Source organism: Parasteatoda tepidariorum, chromosome 7 (genome assembly GCF_982258835.1).
Source record: "Parasteatoda tepidariorum strain Cologne lab strain chromosome 7, Ptep-v5.0, whole genome shotgun sequence".
NCBI lineage: Eukaryota > Metazoa > Arthropoda > Arachnida > Araneae > Theridiidae > Parasteatoda > Parasteatoda tepidariorum.
Window position 1 is genome coordinate 17,676,770 of NC_141761.1, and position 21,071 is coordinate 17,697,840.

Genomic DNA, 21,071 nt, shown 5'->3' on the forward strand with positions numbered 1-21,071 from the left:
AAATATAATTTTCTCCTATTTATTACAGACATTTATATAAATTGCACAATGAATGAGTCGTTACTAGGATTACATTATACAGTAATAAAAGAAATACTAGGTTACTAATAGTAACCTAGTATTTCTTTTATGAAATAATTTAAATGACAAGGGTCAAGTTATCTGGAATGTCAAGTTATCCGAGGGTACTGCATATTTCAAATGAATCAAATATGACGTTTGCCAGTTCCACAATCAAGCCAATGATTTACAGAGGTTTCTGAACAGAAATCCGAAAGGGGTTTTCCATTTAGGTAGATGTTCATAATTGCTTTTAAAGCTTCTTGTTTAAGACCAGTACGTATTGTGTTTTTTTGTAAGTTTATTGCTGCAAAGCACCTTTCAACCGCTGCAGTACTCCCAGACAGAGAAAACATCAATATATGCGCAGTATGTTGCTGTATTGTGGGTCATTTTGCTGCCTTGTAACTTAAAAGACTCTTGTAAGATAACAAAAATTTAAAATGTATCACGAACATTAACGGGAAAATGGCCGTCCGTGCGGACGTCGGATTCGAGAAATTCGTCCGCGGAGAATTTTTGACCGTCGAGGACGGGCTGTTTTTCGAGCCCTGGTTGAGATTCATTTAATTTGTAAAAAAAAATATATAGCTAAACAATAAAGGTTTACAATTTTAAAAGCTCAGCATTCATTCTATCAACATGCAACTCCAATAGCTTAATGTAAAAAATGAATTTTTAATGCCACTTCTGTTGTTCATATTCAAAGAAATTAAAAAACAAAAAACCACACATTTGTAGACTCAGTTTAATGAGCACTCAGTTTTAACAAGTAAATTACCTCAGTCACTTCCTTCTTGTTTTAGATTATTTAAACAATAAAAATTTTCACTATTGTTGTATGGTGCCATTCAATTTATAAAACAATATTCAGCCTACTGAATATTTTATGTTTAGGAAAGTGAGTCACCCCTCATTAGGGTTTTAATAATATTAATATTGAATATCTAAACATATTGATATTTAGCTACAAGTCTCTTTTTAAATTAATCTTTTCCTATAACCTTCTACAGGGTGCGTAGCCAAATCTTTGAATCAAAAATAAGCACTTTTTAAAAACTTTTCAAGCACTCAAAAAATTCATATTCAATCAATGATATTATTGAAAAACAAAAACTTTTTATAAACAGTTTTAGTGTTAAAAAAAAAAAACCAAAAAGAAACGGACGTAAATCGAAACAATCAGTACTTTCCCACATCACAGAGTGAATTCAACTTGACCCTGAACTCAGAACAAAAGTACCCTTACCCCCTACGTCAAAAAAAAGTGTTAGAAGTAAAATAAAATACACAAGAACAAAATTAAAAAGAAAAACATTTCATAAGGATCTGATATTCTCTATCCGAATTGGAGCACTCGGGTTTCGGTTTCAAGTGTGCGCGCATGCGCAAGTCATAACGTGGGTACGACATGAAGTCCGCGTGAATGATTACGTAGCAAACTCCCCATTTTTCGTGAAATGCATGGGATCCACCAGATATCACTGAAGGAAAAAAAGCACTTTTTAAAAACGCCAGATGAAAAAAAGCACCTTTAAAAGCTTTTAAAAATGAAATCCCCAAAAAAGCACCTTTAAGTACTTTTTACAAACACTATGCACCCTGTTCTAACAACAATTTAACTTTTCACATTCAAAGACACATATTTCTACAAAAAAATATTTATTACAAAACTGTCGTGACATATCACAGTTAAAAAATTATGCAAGATACAACAATTAGAATTTGTGCAATACTCTTAAGGTCATAACATTTTAAAATTGTGTTGAAAGCAATATTTAAGAATCTTACAAATCTTCCAGACTATCAATAGCCTCATTACAAACAGACGCTCCTTCACAAGCTGATACTTTTGTACCTTCAAATGGACGAAGATGAATCTGAAATTTAAAATAAATAAAAAAAAAAAATTTCATGAAAAAAACTTACATGCTTTAAATAAAATTTGACAAATTGTTCTTGAATATTGCAGTCATTAAAACAAGTATCATCTAGTTTGAATTCAACAAGATGTAAAACTTTAAAGAGAACATAATTTACAAGTTTTGATTGCTTCTTAGAAATGTTAAAAAGTGTTTTGATAAAAGAGGCTAATTAAACTTTTTTTCATTTATTTTTTTAAAGAATTCTAGTTTAGTAATTGAAAACTTTTGGGAAAAAACAAGCCTGATAATATTGTAACAAAATCGGAATATCAAGAAGCTGTACTCTAGGTAAGATAGAAACAATTGTTTCAGAGCACATCAACCTCACACTTTCATGTGTCTGCTTATCTGGACACGTTCCAACAATTACAGCTCACTTTTCCCCTCAGAACCACTTAGGCCTAAGTCAATTCATCTTGTTGGTTTTCTGTTCTCAAATATTTTTTATTTTTTTAAGTGAATTGATAGATTTTTGCACACAATTATAAAATTTGTTTGTCCAAAGATAATTCCATGCAAAAAATAACGTTTGTTAAATATTTGTTATTTTATTTCATAATGGTTGCAAAAATTTTGAATTGCAAGGTATACAATACAAAATTTGAGCATAATCGGTTGAATGTTCCTGAGAAATTGAATTTCAAAAACAGCAGATATTTAAAATTAGATTTCTCAGGAACTATTTCACCCATTTTGCTCAAATTTTATATTTTTCCATGTAAAATTATATTCTTTAAAATGATGCAAAAAAATTGTATACCTTACAATTCAAAAGTTTTCGACTATTATTAAATAAAAAAAAATACAGGTTATTTTTTGCATGGAATTATCTTTGGGCAAATGAATATGATAATTGCGTGCAAAAATATTTCAATTCGCTTAAAAAATGTTCAAGATGTAGCGAAATACGTAAAAAGTAAAATTAACATTAAGGGATCAAAACTTTGGCCCGCTCTCCAAAACAAACTATTGGGACCATATTGTCCAGATTGCGGCTACACCTTATATTTTGAGGTCAAAAATTCAAATCATCGAAAAAAAGATATGTTAAATCAGAGAAACTATGTTTTTGTGTCTGTTTTGGTGACTTAAAATACCGTCTGCACTTATTAATTTGCATAATTGATTGAGGTAACCCCTCGAGCCATTAAGATTTAGTTCCTAGAACGTGAAGATCCGATTATTAAATCATAAGTTATTCAGGGTGGTCCTCTTTTTTTTGCACACTGTATGTTGCTGTTTAAAACACCTTTTTCTTTAAGGGCTAGTAACAATATTCAATAGCAGGAGTGCAACATATATGAGGACAGAGAATATCTGCATTTGCATGGGCGTCCAAATGTTAATTGGTAAGAAGTTTAATGACATAGAAACTTTTGCTACATTGAAGGTAAAATTTACATATAATAATTTTAACTTTTTAATAAGAAAGCAATACACATGACTCTAATTAAAAAGAGTAAAGAAAATACTGATAAATAAAAGTTCTTTTTATAGACCTCATTTATATAATTGCTTTTTATTAAGAAAATGTTAATCTTAATATTTTCTGTTTTTAAAAGCAAGAAGTGTCCCATCAACTTCAAAAATTAGTACCTCACAAATGTTACAGGTTTCAATGTCTAACATATACACCTTTAAAAGACAGTAAGAACTTATGAAAGAAAACATATCAAATGCTTACTTGAATATGTAGATTCACTTCTTCACTACAACTTAAGTAAGGAAAGTTTCCTCCTTTCTTCAAATGAGCTCGTTTAGCATCAGGATAAAATTTGTACATTTCTTCACGTGCTGCAATGCTCAATGCACTGTCATCAAAAACCTGTTTTAAAAAGAATTACTTTACATGATTAACCAATTAAAATATATATATATAGACTACACTAACATACACATGTGTGTTATCTATGTATAAAAATAATCATTTTCCAATAACTAAATCAATTTATTAATGTTAATAAGTTATTCTAACAATGAATATTAGAATAAATTTTTAACGTTGACATGCATAATAAACCTAAAAGGAAAGACAATTATCATGCTTTGTTAATAATCTTACAGTGATGATTACATATATAATCAGGGTGGCCACTCAAATCCGATTTCAAATTTCCCTGATTTTTCCAGGTTTTCCAGATAAAAATCATAAAATTTCCAGGTTTTTGTTTCTTTTTTCATATAAAGTATAGGATGTGTACAAGAAAAGTGTCGATATTATAAAATATTTTATTCAAAATGTTATTTTTTTAACATATCATCTTGAAAAAAATAATTTATTTTGACAATTTTCAAGATTTTTTAAAATTTATTTTTTAATGTTTTGGTACAAAATATCGAATCAAAAATCATATTGACCAACAAAAGAGTAAAATTAAATATAAATATATAGTTGGTTCTTAAAAAAACATTTTTTTAAAATTAAAATATGTTATAAAAGGTTAAAATGAAATAGAAAAAATTAGCATTAATGCAACAATTGTAACGATTTGTCGACAAACATTGCTGTTAGCGATTGTAAAAAAATGTGTGATTGGTTGGTTTGCTGAGAAAAATAATTCAGATTTCTTTGATTGGGAGTAGAAAAGCTTTCAGAAAAAGACTGCGATATAAAATCTATTATTAAATTATAACCAACTAATTTTTGGAGAATTTTATAAAGTTAAAAATACAAAAACATTTTGTCAAAATAGAAAAAAAAATTACCACCAAAGCATTGGAACAAAGTTGAGCCATAAATGGATTCAGCCCAAGGAGAGAATTTTTTAAAAAAAAGAAGCTAATATCCTAATCCCTTTTTCCACCCCCACCAGAATCTTGCCTAAATTGCACAGTCCCATAGCAGTCAAAGGTTTCTACATTCGTTTAGCAACTGTGTGAGAATTTTATGTGGCATTCTAGTTTAACAGAGCTGTAATGGAGCAAATTTTGATGCAAGCAAAGTATAGCTAAGTTGATGATATTTCAACTGTTTGGCGATACATTTCCGTTTAAAAAAAGTGGGTATAATGCATGAAATAATTTAAATTAAGAAAATTAGTAAATAATTTAAATTAGTGAAATTAAAAAAATTATCAAAGAAAAATTTCCAGCTTTTCTTTAAAATTCCCTGATTTTTCCAGGTTTTTATCCAAATTTCCCTGATATTTCCAGGTTTTTTCCAGTATAAAAAAATTCCCTGATAATTCCAGGTTTTCAAGGTTTTCCAGGTGGGTGGCCACCCTGATAATATACATAACTAAACCTAGGAAATGACTCGTGAAGAAGATGGTAAAAATATTGACCATACTCCATTAATAACAGCATTTAAAGCTAAGTTTTTTTTTTTTAATAACAGCAATAGAAGAAAAAAAACAATCTTTTTACTCTTACAAACATTTTTTAAGTTGATACACACAATTTATTATCACGAATTTAAATTATTAACCAGGGTTGGGTTTTAAATATGACACTTTAAAAATCTGTTGAAAAGTGTCATAAAATGTTGAAATCTGACGAAAACCCCGGGACAAGTTTCTTTTTTGCCATTGAGGACATTTTATTATTTTAATCACTGCTTATTATATAACTCTTTAAATCATTCACAATACTTGCCTTATAATAACCATATATCTTGGTGCATAAACCTGCTATTTTTTATTACAATATAGCAAATTTCTAATATGTCGAAGTAGACCGCTGAAAATACCAAATATAGACATTAAATACATATTCTGTATTATCTAAAGTTTCAATGAATTAATCAAAAATATAATTTAGTTTTAACATTTAAAACTTGTGTATTCAAATCTTATTTAACTTAATTTTTAAATGAATAGCATTACCATGACACATTTGTGCAACATTTTGCTTTAATTGTAATAAAAACAGGATATATTTCTTACATCAACTATTGTGATAGGAATGCTTCGCAGTTTTTGAGGTTCCACATAGCAATTCATACAAGTGAGGGTTAAACGAGATGCAAGCTCTTGTTGAGACAAGGTTTCAAGCTATAGAAAATAAGTAATGAATCAAATGTAAGTAATGTTAACAAGTCATATTTCGACTAATATTTAAAAAATCAATCAAAACTTATTAGAGAAATTATTAGAGCAAATTTGAAATATAGTTTTCTATGAGATAAACATTAACCTTTTTAACATTCAACCTCTGGGCAAAACAGTTATGAAATTGCTTATTATGCACTTTCTTTTGTTAAGTAATGTGGGGAAAACTTTTTGTTTGAATCAAGATTAGCACCAGCTTAAAGCTTCCCATTGCTTATTGCATTGTTCCAACATTGCATTGTTCTCTACACATTAGCTCTGTATAATTCACAAAGGAAGTTGTCAAGGAATTTTATAAATTTAGGTGTTCCTCACATGGAAAAACCATTTCTGGTGTGCAGCTAGATGCTTGATGGTCTTTAATTAAAATTTTTATATTATTGTCGAAATTTCCTCATCAAACAAATGCTGCATAAGTCAGTAATCTGAAAATACCTCTTCTCACTTGGTTCAATAGAAACAACGTTTGGGCTTGATTTAATCAAACTAAAAAATGAAACTTGCTTTCTAGATCACCTTATGTAGAAAGAGACAATGAAGACAATTTGAAAGTTATGTAGACTTTTTTTTTCTACAATTTTCAGCATTAAAACAACTCATTTCATGTAATGAATTAACTAGGCAGATAATCAGATAAAAATAACATTAAAAAAGCCTAATGTTTCAAATGTAAATTAATATAATTTAATAAAAACAATCATAATTTAAAGAGAAACACTGCTGGTCTGCTGGTGTTCTTATCAAACACTTTAAACATTCATAGGTTATTTTTCTCACAAATGTGTGTTTTTCTTTAACTTCTCTCATCTTTTCAGCAACTCTTTTAATGTACTTATTGAAGCAGAATAAATAATAGGTGTGGGTAAAGTAGCCGATTCTGATAAACAAGTGTCCATATATGGGCTTGGTACTGTGTATCAGAAAAATAAAATTAGAAATTGCATGCAAGTAAAACCTAATGTGACGAATGCCGGATTCAAACCCATTACCCCATCATTACAAGTCGGCTGTGCTACCCATAAACTAGTCTTAATGGTTACTGTACAGAAAGTTAGTAATAAACAGCTAGTTTTGCAATATAATAAAGAACATAGATGTTCTTTTTATTTATTTTTAAGGGGCAGTAAATAAAATGATTTTTATTGCTTATATCAAAGTTCTTATCAGATGAATATTAAATGATCTAAAATACATTTTGTTATTTTAGCTAATTTTAATAATCTAGCTAGCGTTCAATTCTAGCTAATATTATTTTAGAAGCATTACTAGAACACAAAAAGGAATTCATTTGATAATGTACTGGAGGAATTTATATTAGATTTGATAATGTATATTTATATATATATGACACATAGTCAAATGAAATACAAATTTCGATATTTGATGTGATGTTTATTTGATACTTACCCTTTGATTACGGCACTTGTATAAGGAATTTCGTCTTTCTGATTCACTTGTTTTACCAGCCATAAACAAAAGATTGAGTTTATATTTGATAATGAAGAAGATATGTGACAATGTACTGAATTGTTTTCTGGTACAGAGAACAAATCCAATTATGAAGTATGAATAAGGTTGCTTATAATTTAATCATAAATTACCTTCCTTGCTGCCAAATTTGAAAAGAAAAATGTGTCATGTGATATTTAGTTTACACTTTTCAAAATACAGGGAAAGTTTTAAAAAATATATAACATAAAAAGATGTATTTGATAAAGGCAAGAAAATATTTTAATAACAATATTTATAAGTAAAAAAAAATTTAAAAACTTCTAAGTAAACAATTTTATTTAAAAAAATATATATATCTTTACCTTTTCAACCATAAAATCTATAGAATCTGCAATGGAGGCATCCACATATCCTTTGGAGAAATTACCCATAACCATTCTTTTAAGAACAACAGCGGGAAACATCCAAAATCTGAATAGAAATTTTTAAAAGAAATTACTTTTTACAAATAAACTTAAAATTACTTTTTGGATTACATATGAAGCAGCTTAATATTTGTATAAAAATAAGAAATTTATATAACACTATGGCATGCTCTAACTCTTCGCTTATTGTGTGTGCTCACATCACCTCATACTAAAAAAATAATAGGATAAAAATAATAAGATAATAGGATAATAATAGGATAAAAGACTGAGCCTGTGAAAAAAAGATGATGATGATGGGAAGATATTTCTACCTGATTTTTTCCTTGGATTCATTGTATTGTTCCTTTTATGTTTAATCTATTATAAATTTAAATAACTATTGTTCTGGTGTCATTTCACATAATGTCGAAATTGATATTTTTAACACCAAAATTTAAGATAAAAACTAAATATTGTTGAATTGAACTATAAATAATAATTTGATGATAATTTCATTTAGAATTATTCAGAATGTAAAAAAAAAATTTTTTAATCCATGAAAGAAATTATTCACTTTATTTTTAATTGTTATGCAAAATATTACTTTTTATAAAATTATTACAGATATATCTCTCTCTCTCTCTCTCTCTCTCTCTCTCTCTCTCTCTCTCTCTCTCTCTCTCTCTCTCTCTCTCTGTGTGTGTGTGTGTGTGTGTGTGTGTGTGTGTGTGTGTGTGTGTGTGTGTGTGTGTGTGTGTGTGTGTGTGTGTGTGTGTGTGTGTGTGTGTGTGTGTGTGTGTGTGTGTGTGTGTGTGTGTGTGTGTGTGTGTGTGTGTGTGTGTGTGTGTGTGTGTGTGTGTGTGTGTGTGTGTGTGTGTGTGTGTGTGTGTGTGTGTGTGTGTGTGTGTGTGTGTGTGTGTGTGTGTGTGTGTGTGTGTGTGTGTGTGTGTGTGTGTGTGTGTGTGTGTGTGTGTGTGTGTGTGTGTGTGTGTGTGTGTGTGTGTGTGTGTGTGTGTGTGTGTGTGTGTGTGTGTGTGTGTGTGTGTGTGTGTGTGTGTGTGTGTGTGTGTGTGTGTGTGTGTGTGTGTGTGTGTGTGTGTGTGTGTGTGTGTGTGTGTGTGTGTGTGTGTGTGTGTGTGTGTGTGTGTGTGTGTGTGTGTGTGTGTGTGTGTGTGTGTGTGTGTGTGTGTGTGTGTGTGTGTGTGTGTGTGTGTGTGTGTGTGTGTGTGTGTGTGTGTGTGTGTGTGTGTGTGTGTGTGTGTGTGTGTGTGTGTGTGTGTGTGTGTGTGTGTGTGTGTGTGTGTGTGTGTGTGTGTGTGTGTGTGTGTGTGTGTGTGTGTGTGTGTGTGTGTGTGTGTGTGTGTGTGTGTGTGTGTGTGTGTGTGTGTGTGTGTGTGTGTGTGTGTGTGTTTTCTCCTAAATTTCACTTAAAGTATTGTTAAAATTAAACAGCATTTTGAAACTTATCACAGGCTGTGATGAATATAATATAATAATTTAAATAAAATGGAATATTAATTGAATTATTATTGAAAAATAACTCCTTTTAAAGAAAATCTGAAACTACTTCTTCATCTGAAATTTTCTTTTTTTTTCTAAATTTCACTTAAAGTATTGCTAAAATTAAACAGCGTTTTGAAACTCATCATAGGCTGTGATGAACATAACATAATATTTTAAATAAAATGGAATATTGTTTGAAAAATTGGCATAGTTACTTAAAATAATAAAATTCCGTTTAAATTTACAATTTCTAAAAATTAAAAATATGTAATTCCCTGGAGTATCAATACTTGCTCTAAATTCAGCACACTATATAACTAATCATGACATACATATTTAAGTTAAAAATGACGTCTCGGTGTCCATATCTTTTTTACAAAAACTAACCCCTTGCCAATGTTACCCAAATTTCACAAATCAAACAGATGTGATTTTCAGAGAAAAAATATTTACTTTAAACTATTTCATTATGATTAAAAATGAAACAATTTACGTTTATAAAAAAAAGAGAGGCGGGGATTTAAAAGGTGTACTTCTTATCCTTAATGTCATTTCTTACAAAATTATAATTATTTTTATAAAATTGAATCAAATTTCTTGCATATAATATAGAACACAATTATTTCAGCAATTTTTCCCCCTCTCATCAATTCAAGCATATGTGAAACATAAAATACAATTATATTTTATTCAAAACTGTGCTCAATAGCTTTTAAAGAAGAAAGGCATTTAATATGCTGGGTGTTTCCCTTACAGAGAAAAAGACTTTAACTGTGACACATGATGCACTTCAGACAGTTTTTATATACCGTAAAGCTTCTGTTTCTCTTTAGTTTTTATTGACTTCATTTTACATATCTTAGATAATTGTTTAATCATAACTTTCCAGATTGAAAACAATGAGTAAAAATAAAGTTTACACAAAAATTCATTATACATAGTCTTCCAGTTACATGGCGCATTTAAATTTACCTGTCTAAAAATTGGATTAGGATACGGCAAAAGTTGCCAGCCTCACTTTAAAGGGTGAAATAACACATATATACAAGTACTTTTTGCAGTAGAACAATAAAAAGAGCGACTGCTATAGATCAATTAAGCAAAACAAGCTTCTAAGAAATAGTACTGAGCAATATCAGTGAAAATTTCAACAAAAAAAAATTTTAGAATGCAGATTAAAAAAAAGTAATACGTTTGAATTGCTCTATCTCAAGAGCCAATTTATTTCAAATTTTAGCTTTCAACATTAAAAAATTATGTTGTAAAAATGCCATTAAATCTGACTTATATCAGGTATGAAGTGATTTTGCTTAACTTTCTGTCAAATGTAATCATTATTTGCTTTTTCAATTACCTGCTATGCAGAAAAAAAAAAGTGTTTGTTAAGTCTTGATTTATTGTAGGCCAAAGTTTGTATGTGAATGTGATACCTTACATGTTAATGAATTACATACTTCCTTGACAGTGGACTTATTAAGATAATAGCAATAGATAAGCATAGAAAACTTACACAACTGCTGTATCAGTGAAGTTAAAAATAGATGTGTCAGTAAAACTATTGCAAAGAATAATTGAGTGAACTGTGTGAGTGTGGAAAGTAGCTTCTGCAAATTTTTGTGCTAAGAAACCTCCAAGAGAAGCACCAAACAAATGAACCTATAAAATATGCAGGTTTTAGAATTACTATTATACTTCATTCATATTTTTTATGTGTGAAAACAAATAAATACCAATAATAAAAACAGGATATTAATAATATTTTTTTAAAAAAAAAGATATCAAAACTTACATGCAAGTTTAATTACCATATACTAATGACTAATTTATCATATATGTTAAACTTAAGAAATAGAAAATGCTTAAGAGGTTAGGCCATTTTAAGATTTTATAAAAATCATCTGGCTTTTTCTTCTCTCTAAAGGCATCTTAATACCTTAAATTTATAAGCCAAAGTTTCATTCTTTTTATTAACATGTAAAATATCGAAGTATAGGAACTTGGAATTGCTTTCAATCCTTTCACAATCCACTGTATGAATCCTGTAAACTTCTAAAGTGTATGTCCTCAAGCTAATTTTATTTAATGGTTGGACTTAAACTAGAAGAAATATTCACTAATATTATAATTGTTCATTTAAAACAATTGTTTAGTTACATTAGTAAAATAATTATTACATTCGAATTCATATTTATAAGCAAATTTCTAGTAATGTAATTTAAAAATTTATTTAAGAAAAAAATAAATTATTTTTGGAAAAATTGGTATAAAATAAAATATGTACTTCTGAATCTATTAGCATATATTCCAAAAAAAAAAAATATTTCAAGTTTATTTAAATCATGCCCGCCTTGCCTCAAAGTCTAAGCAAAAATAAATCAAGAAGAATATAAATAACACACATTTTAACTTCAAAATAAACCACCTATTATAACACTTCATGAAAAGAGACAAATGAAAATATTGAACCCGTTGGGAAAAAAACTAACAATGGTAATTAGTGCATGCACAAAACTTTTATTTATACAGAAAAATACAATGCGCATCTCTATTATGCAAAGTAACCAATATTTTTCACTGTCTTTTTTATCATAGATTACGCCAAAGACCTAATAAAAGAATAGATGGTTCAGTCACTCTTTCTCTATTTATTAGGAATTCAAAAAGGCTTCAAATTATTGGTTAGAATATGGTTAGAATAAATGGTTAGAATAATTTCTGCCACAGATTAGCTAACCATTAACTCATTGACAATGGATAATACAGTAGGGAACCGATTATCCGGAACGATCAGGACCATCACCATTCCGGATAACTGATTTTTCCGGTTTTCTGAATCGCTACAAAAAGCCGGTTTTTTTTATTGTTAAACCCAACTACAAAAAAAAAATTGGAAATAATCTTAAAAAGAAGAAAAAACTGTGAAATAATACACTAATGATTATTTCCAAAATGATGGTAAGGTAAACATCTTTCAAAAAAAGAAAGAAAAATCCTAAAATCTTATGAGGAAAAAAAAAAATTTGTTTTAATGGCGGGAAAATGTAACGAATTTCGTTCCGGTTTTTTGGTTTCCCGGTTTTCTGATTTCCGGATAACGGGTTCTGTACTGTATTTGTTTTGAAAGCGCAAAATTGTTTTAATTTTGTAATTCTGCAATATCATGCCATGACATGACGTATCATTAAATTTCCATCATTATTCAACTGTGTTGGGATTGGCTTTTCACCAGAAAATTCATTCTTAAAAGCATTGATAGCTCAATTAAAGATATAAAAACTAATTTACTTTCATTTTATGATTTAAAATTTATTGTAAATATACACCGGTTTTTAGTACCACTTTCTTGGAATTTAAAAATAAAAAAAAACTTATGACACAGATTTTAATTGATATTTTGGAATGAATAGCTCACTTCGGATAATTTAATAGGTAAAAATTACATTGCAACGGTCACTATACATGAAGTTTATCTTCTGGACTGGAGTGTACACCTTTTTCTATGGTGGTTACAGCATCTAACTACAATGCCAGAGGTCCTTGGATCGAATCCTGCTAAAAGCCAACAAACATCTCTCACATACTCTCTCTACGTTAGCAACTACGGATGCTTGAACACACAATGCAGCAGTCTCACTATTCGAAAAATGGCACCCTCGCTTTACACTACATCCCTTTGTTCCACGGTTTGTCTGGATCCGACAAACAAATCATCTGGATCCACAACGTCGAAGCCTGAACTGTATTGAAATGGCGACTTCAGTCAATGTCTCACGGCCTCTCAGTCTCATGAAATGCTCACGACTGCCAACGAATCTGACTTCTCAATCACTGGAGGGGGTATGTGGGGCAGCCACTATACATAAAGCTTCCGTACATAACTCACACAGATCTGGTATACACACCCTTTTCTATGGTGGCTAGACTCTGAATCCTTACTGCAGCCAACAAACATCTCTTTTGCTCCCTTCTTCACAAAATTAACTTTGTGGAACTTTGCAAATTGGTTGAGACGATAGATGGGCTGCAGTAATGTAGGATATTAAAGAGCACAGACTGTATTAATTAGTATTAAAATACATAATTGTTAACTTCTCAGGGTTTAAATTAATTGAAAATTTGAACTATTTGTTGAAATATTTTAAAATAAAATACTTTGTCCAATCCAAGATGATCAAGTAGTTTGCTAAATCCATTTGTAAATTCATTCATAGTCCAGTAAACAGGATACTGCACCTGTATATAGAATTGTTGTGAATAATTTTTATAGCATATTCACAGTATTTGTTAAACTATTTTATTAAAGTATAAATTAAAAGTTATATTTATATTTAATCATTCATAATTGCTGCTTATAATAATTTTAATTAGGAAAAAATAATACAAAGATTGTAGCACAATTAAAGCTAATAAAATTGATAAAACAAATGGAACAGTTAACTAAATCTGTGAATAGCTAAAAATAAATTAATAAACAAAAAATTAAATTTTTTAACAAAATAATTTAACATGCATTTAAAAAAAATTTGTGAACATAATGGAATATCAAAAGTTTAAGGCTTAGTTAATAGACAAAGGATTTTTACTTCTAAAAAAAAAAAGATTTAAATTGTTTTGTTAAATTGCTTTGCTAAATAGATTTTCATAAACAAGACCTTAAGGAGCATGTATATTTTAACAGCAATTAGTAATTTGCCAAAAAATCAAAATTTGTGATGAATAACTGATAAATTATTCAACAATGTATTGTACCGAATTTTGTTCCCTTGAATGAAGTAATTAATGTAGCATAAATTAAAAAATTTTCAGTTAATTTGCTTATTTAGTCGCATTGTGCATATATGGTAAATTTTTTTTGCTTTTATGTTAATTCAAAATATTTAAATTTTTTCCAAAAACTGCACAAATTTTGTTCTTTTTTCATGCAAAAAACTTGAACACTACTTATGATCAATGCAAAACTTTGATAAGACATTAATTATTTAAAACAAAAAAATTTCATCAATTAATTGTTAAGTACTTACCGCAATCACTCTGTATCCTTTAGCACACAATGATATTATCTGGTTGAAAAATATATCTGCTGTACCACTTACTGGAGGTAAACATATTAGAGGACAAGTAATACTACGTGGGCCAAAATCATATATTGTCCATACTTTATTGGAATCTTCATCAACAATAATCTGGAGAAAAAAAAGGCTGCATTTAAAAATAAAAAAAAATTATAAAATACAGAATAGCCAAAGCTGGGTATAAGAATGTTTCAGAAGTGGGTATGGAGAGTTTTTTATAAGAGGGTCATCGAAGAAAAATTTTAGCTTTTGGGACATTTGTTTTGGATGAATTTAAATTTTATAACAACTGATAATATTTAGTTTTTATAATAAATGATAATATAACAATTGATCCTTAATGCAATAAAAAAGTAATGTTTTAATTTTTTTTTAAAAAAATCAAAGTTTTGCATACTTTGTCTTCTTAAATCAAATCAAATTACAGCAGGTTAACTTTCTCTTTGCAGATATTAATGTTCTTTTTTTTTGTAACTAGAGAAAAAAATCTGTTATAATAACAATTCAAAATAGTGGATGAAATTGTTGTTACAGGCAATACACATAGGGGAGAAGGGAGCTAGAACAGACTTTTTATTTTACTCAGATTTCCTCAGTGAGATAACTTAGATTTGTAACATTGAAGTACACTTCCATTGTATAATCAGAAATCAGAGAGTGAATAATTTAGGAGAAATTTGTGAAAGAAGGTTACAAAAGTAACTCTCTCTCTCTCTTTATCTTTAACATATTTTATTTTCAGAATTTAAACAAAAGGTAACAATATGTTATGAATTATACAGTTTTTTTTTATCTACTTTGTTTTTAAGTTTTGCTTTGTGTACTTTCAAACAATCAGCATTAAGCATAAACAACACAACAAACAAACACATATTTTCGTGGGGCTAGCGTAGACACATGTTGGTGGGGCCAGCATAGACACATGTTGGTCGGGCTAGTTTGGACATAGCTACACTGACATAATTCAATTTCCAATGAGATAAGAATTGGTTATAAATGAAATACATTTAATGCTATTTATTCTCCAAATTAGAATGATTTCATAGAATATACCTTAACATTTAGTGATTTTAATATCAAGTAAAAAATTTAACAGCATCCTCAAGGATCATCTCTACCACATCCCGTTTCATAAGGCAATTGTATAGATCTTTGCAGAATGGTGTTCCTAGTGTTAATCCTAGAATCTCTTATACCTTTTTTGAGGGCAACGTTAAATAAGATGCTGCATGATAGCGAATCTCCTTGTCTGAGACCTCTCTCAGTATAGAAAACTTCTGATGTATCAGACATAAACTTAATTCGACATTTAACACTTCGCAGAGTCATTTTAACCAGATTAGTAGGTTTCCGTGGAATTCCAAATTCACACATCCCCTCGAAAAGTTTATTCCTATTGATACAGCTGCTTCAAAAAAAAACAGCCTCACATGTAAAAAAACAATTCTGTTTCACCAAGATTATGACCCTTGTTACAAATTGATAGAAACGATGGTTAAATTAAATGAATTACGGTTTGAAATGCTTCCTTATTCAACTTGTTCTACAGATTTGATCCCAAGTGGCTTCTGACTTTTTGCAGACCTCAAAAAGATGCTATAGGGAAAAATATTTGGCACAAATAAACAAGCCATTAATAAAACTGATGCCTAATTTTGAGAGAAAAGACAAATTGTTCTACAAAAAAGACATTGAAAAGTTAGAGATGCATTGGAATGAATGTATCTTGAAGGAAAGTATCTTAATAAATAAAGCCAAATTTCCAAAAAAAAAATTCTTAGCTAAACCGGATGTTTATTGAGTGATGTACTATCTAACACAAGATTTAATATAATGCAAAGCTTCATGTTTCAAGGTTTCTGTTTTAAGATCTGCTGTATAAACTACTTGAATCTTCAATTTTAATAAAACATTTATTTTGAACATGTTTTCTTTAAGAAAAAAAAATTTTTTTTAATAAAACTGAAATTATGAAAGAATTGAATATATTGGGTATTACACGAGTTCAGCTTTTTGAAAATGTAAAGAAAAAATCATTTGTGAAAATCATTTCTGCGAAAACTTGGTGCTTTTTAAACACTTTAAATGCATTTTGCTAATAAGCTATGAATTTTTCAAGTAAGAAACTTACTTTTTTCTGAGGAACTCTGCTTCTAAAGCTTATGTACTCAGCAGAGTTAGATATTGTTGATAATTTTGAATCAATGAATTCCATGTTGTTTACCACTTTTATTCAAAGTAGTTTTTCGTTAGAAGCAGAGAAACACCTAAGTAAATGATAAAAAATTCTTTTATTTAATCACCATTTAAAAGTTAAAAGCAAAAATGCATTATTTCAAGAAAATTTAAGTTCAATAACAGCAAAACAAAATGATATAAAATCCAATAGAAGAAGACTATATGACTAATAACAGGTAATGAGCAATGCAAAATTTTTAAAAAATTCCACAGAAGCTTTATTATAATACAAAGTAGTTAAAAAGTTCAAAAATTTTAAAAGCAATTTGAGGTATTCTGATGTAGTTTATGACAAGCTTAATGTATGTTTGTCATCAATGGCTATCATGTGGCTAAAACAAATAGCCAAACTCTGCATAACCCAGTTGAAGAGGGTCATATTTGCAGAAGAGGTCATTAGGCTAACCTAATGACTTTTTGAAGTGCAGTGTGTGAGTTCAAACATGGTTTCAGAGTCATACACTTTGTCTTAAATATAACATACAAAAACAGACATGATTGTTGATATCAGAAGAAAAGGGTGGCCAAGCAATAGAGGCATAGCTAGGGCTTACAATGTCAGAGGACAAACTGAAATTTGCATCTCCTTGCAATATTCTGCAGTCTTACAGGAGCCTTTAAAAATCATTTCAAGTTTTAGATTATGTAAAAAAACGAATACAATAAATAAATTTTGAATAAGATTTTGCAACTTTAAATAATGTTTGAACATAGAAACAACCTTCATTCGATTCAGTTTAAAATTGACAGTATATGTTACTAATGTAGTTTCTATTACATTTAAAGGTTATTGATTGCATTTACTGTTTATGAGTGAATGATAAGCGTTTATTCTAAAGGCATTTTTTATCTAGTATATCAGTTAATTTATTAAAGATAATTTTAAAAAATAATAAATAAATATAAAAATAGACAAAGCACACTACAATGATAATAGACATCCAGTTCAATTTTTAGGCAAACCGAATTAAAATTTGAGGAAGTAGTGAAACCTGTCATTAGCAAGTGAAACTGTGGGTCTTTAAAAAGGAAAAAAGAATTTACTTAGGAATTTAATTTAATATATTTTTATGAAATTATTGCCCCTCTAATGGTGAACCTAGGAACAGATGTTTTCTCTTGCCCCTAGCTATGCCACTACTAGGCTATCAATATAGATTCTAAGTAACACTCACTATATTTCAAATTTATACCCAAAAATTAACAACAATTGTGTGCAAATGCAATGGGCCGGAATAGTCAATTGTTCTAAAGTTAAAAGGTTTTTTTTCTTCAGATAAACCAATTAATTATCAAACTGAAATATTGATAAATAAAACTATGTGGCGTAACTACCACTATAAATATTAAATACCAATTCACTAGTATATAAGACATGTTAACTTGACTCTATCATGAGGTAGGTACCTTTTGATAGATGAAGGTTGACATAGTCAATTTATAATTCCCCTCAACTACTATAAAATATCCATTTGATGAGGCATTTGGGGTTGGATGCAGAACCATCTGGAGCGAAATGTCAAGTTATCATGTAAATAATATCTTAAAAAAAGCTATTGAATTCATAATTTACCAGTACAGGAAACAGTTTCCAATGCTGATTTCAAGGTATAAACAAATACCAACATGGAAATAATCATAGATTATTAATTCATAATTGAATACAACAACAAAATACTGGGAACATTTTCTTATCAGTACTTGTTCTTTGTCACCTGCCATCAGCAAGGCATCAAAGTATTTTTGTAATAACAAAAAGTTTTAAAAACAAATTTTTAAAGAAGGAGGTTTGACTAGGGGTGGCTACAAATTATACTCTTCAAGTTTGTTAATGTATATTCATTACTATTTCTTCTTAATTTCTTGTATTGCCACTACCCATTTATCATCAAAATTTGAGGATATTAGGGAGGACAGGCATTAATGCTTCACATCTAGAAGAAACTAAACCACTTTTTATGCTTATCCCAAGTTTTCTAATTTAAAAGAATAATCTATAAAAATCGCTAAAAAAATAACAAACTGAAATGAAAATAATTTATTTCCTTTCAGTAATTGGAAGAGACTTCAAGTAAAATAACCAGTAATCGTTCTCTATTCATAGACTAAGAAAAGGGGGAAAAGCAAGTTTGGCTAATACATAATTTTAGAAAATAAATTAAAGATTTGAACTTCTTTTATGAATACAAATCTAAACAAGACCATCCAATTGATAAATGTGCAGATAAAATACAACTCAATTCTTTAAACTAAGTTTTAAAAAATACAACAAATGAGATAAAAGAAAAATATAAAATAATTAATGTACAACACAGCAAACATAGAGCAAAAATCATTTAAGAATTATAAAAAGTGTTACTTAAAAACCAGTACATATGATTTAATATCACAAGATTTGTCTTCTTTCAGCCTAATAAATGAACCATGTTTACTAAGTGTAAATACTAATAAATCATGTTTAATAAATAATATTTAAAATGATTAACGACTATATAATATCAATCAATATGATACAATCAATATATATGTATCAATCAATAATATTAGTCGTCTGAATAAAGGCCATTCCCACAGTAAGAAACGGTTTAAGAAAGAAACTCTTTGACAGGTTTTAAAAAAAAGTAAATCGGTGAAAAAAATCTATCGAAAATACTTAAAAACATAAAAAGATTGTGTAATAAAACTAACTTAATAATAAAAAAAAACATATGAGTGCTCAAAATGCTTTTCAAAACTTAATTATTAATTACCTGTCATGTCACAAAATATAAAGTTAAAATAAAAGTCTAAATTTTTATGTGTGATGGCTGGAAACAGGAACAAGAAAGTCATGCATTTTTCTGTTTTTGTTTATCTTTTCTTTTACGGTTATGACATAAATTAAATTATTAAATTTTTTTGCAGATATATTAATTCACATTTAGAGTATGGAACACGTAACCACTTGCTGTAAAAACGCATAATTTTCCAAAGATTCTAAAGTAAGAAATATATATTAACTTTCATAATTCATTTAAAGTCTCTGGCTTTGTTGCCTGACTTTTACACCTGTTTGGGTGGCTGTAATTATCATCGTTTTCATCACTATTGCTAAATCGATGTTTTTGGTTTATAGCATTTGGCATTTCTATCCCCTACTGGCGAACAAAAAAAATCCACGAATTAGTTGAATATAATGTTTGACTCATTTGTCCCTTTTGGCTCATTACTTGCTTAATTTGAAGTCCCCTTGAAGATCTCTTGTTTGTACCATTTTCCTCAGTTCTATGTCTTTCACCTAACAATTTGCTGGTAAAAGCGATTCGAATAGGATGCGCTTAATGCTGAGATTAAATTAGATTTCTGATTTCAAAGCTAATTTTTACCCAGATATTTTATGAATATATTAGACAGACATAATTTTTTCTATCACAAATTTATTGTTTCGTGTAATAAATCAATTAAATAAATTAGTCTCTTGCATAACTTATTTTGAAATAAAAACCTGAATTTTTTTTTTTTGGGGGGGGGGGGATATAAATATACTTGAGGGTGCCCCTTGACGAAATTGGCGACTTATGTTTGGAGCCATTCCTGTTTGCGTGGAACACCGTGGGAACAGGAATATCTGCCAAAACATAATGTAATTTCAATAAAACACTGGAAAATTTCAACAAAACATCGGCCAAAGCTTTATAAAACTGCAATGAACCCAATATAAGCAAAATTAATAAACCCAATAAAATGCATTTCGAATCGAAACAAAAATTAATGGACGGAAAGAAAAGGGAAAAAAAACAACTCACTTCTTCATTAAGTTTGAATATCCTCAGGTTTAGGTGCACAGAATTTTCTAATGGCAGTTAGATACTGTTTAAATTTATCATGAATAGAATAGACATTTATCATATGTACCTCCATCGCCACATAAATTCGGCGAAATACGAATCGAAAAAGGTGTCTGTGGTACCGGACTGGTGGTGATAATTTTTTCTAAAGTCGCTTTTTATGACTGCCCACATACCTTCGATCTTATTGACCAGAAGCAAAAGTAACCTTACCAGCCGGTATCCAACGTAGAACTAACGAACCTCTGAAATTCCTCACTAGCGATTTCCCTATTAACTATAGTAACCATAATTATTTTATTGCTTTCTACGCTGATGAGACAGCGATTGCCATGAGATCATTAAAACCTGATCAGGCAGTTAAAAATATTAACGAACAAATACCACCAATTGAACAATGGTGTCGCAACAATAAAATAGCGATTAATACTGATAAGTCTCGACTAATGATTATTAGGCGGAAAAAAGGGCACAAAAAAATAAACAGTGACGTTATCCTTTTTAATGATAAAATCCCAATTACTAATAAGGTCGCCTA

General features: G+C 29.2%; 1 protein-coding gene across 3 annotated transcripts; it reads right to left on the reverse strand.

Moving 5' to 3' along the window:
* Positions 1-1,705: 1,705 nt before the first annotated feature.
* On the reverse strand, positions 1,706-19,760 carry LOC107439032 (maspardin). 3 transcript variants are annotated; one of them, XM_043054741.3, is made up of 9 exons: positions 19,457-19,760; positions 16,600-16,735; positions 14,418-14,579; positions 13,549-13,629; positions 10,907-11,052; positions 7,849-7,957; positions 5,870-5,977; positions 3,670-3,810; positions 1,706-1,940 (listed from the first exon to the last, which is right to left on the reverse strand). In XM_043054741.3, exons 2-9 carry the CDS (start codon positions 16,681-16,683, stop codon positions 1,848-1,850), a joined length of 924 nt encoding a protein of 307 aa, XP_042910675.1. In that variant the 5' UTR covers positions 16,684-16,735; positions 19,457-19,760; the 3' UTR covers positions 1,706-1,847. The 3 variants fall into 3 exon arrangements, with proteins under 3 accessions (XP_042910675.1, XP_042910677.1, XP_042910679.1); XM_043054743.3 differs by lacking the exon at positions 19,457-19,760 and adding an exon at positions 19,066-19,231; XM_043054745.3 differs by lacking the exon at positions 13,549-13,629 and having other exon boundaries at positions 19,457-19,592.
* Positions 19,761-21,071: the final 1,311 nt, after the last annotated feature.

Excerpts from the sequence above, each read along its gene's own strand:
- LOC107439032 (XM_043054741.3), bottom strand. The coding sequence starts at position 16,683 with ATGGAATTCATTGATTCAAAATTATCAACAATATCTAACTCTGCTGAG. Across the intron at positions 14,580-16,599 it reads GCAGAGTTCCTCAGAAAAAA|ATTATTGTTGATGAAGATTC; the intron begins GTAAGTTTCTTA and ends TTTTTTCTCCAG. Across the intron at positions 7,958-10,906 it reads TTCACTGATACAGCAGTTGT|ATTTTGGATGTTTCCCGCTG; the intron begins GTAAGTTTTCTA and ends ATTTCTATTCAG.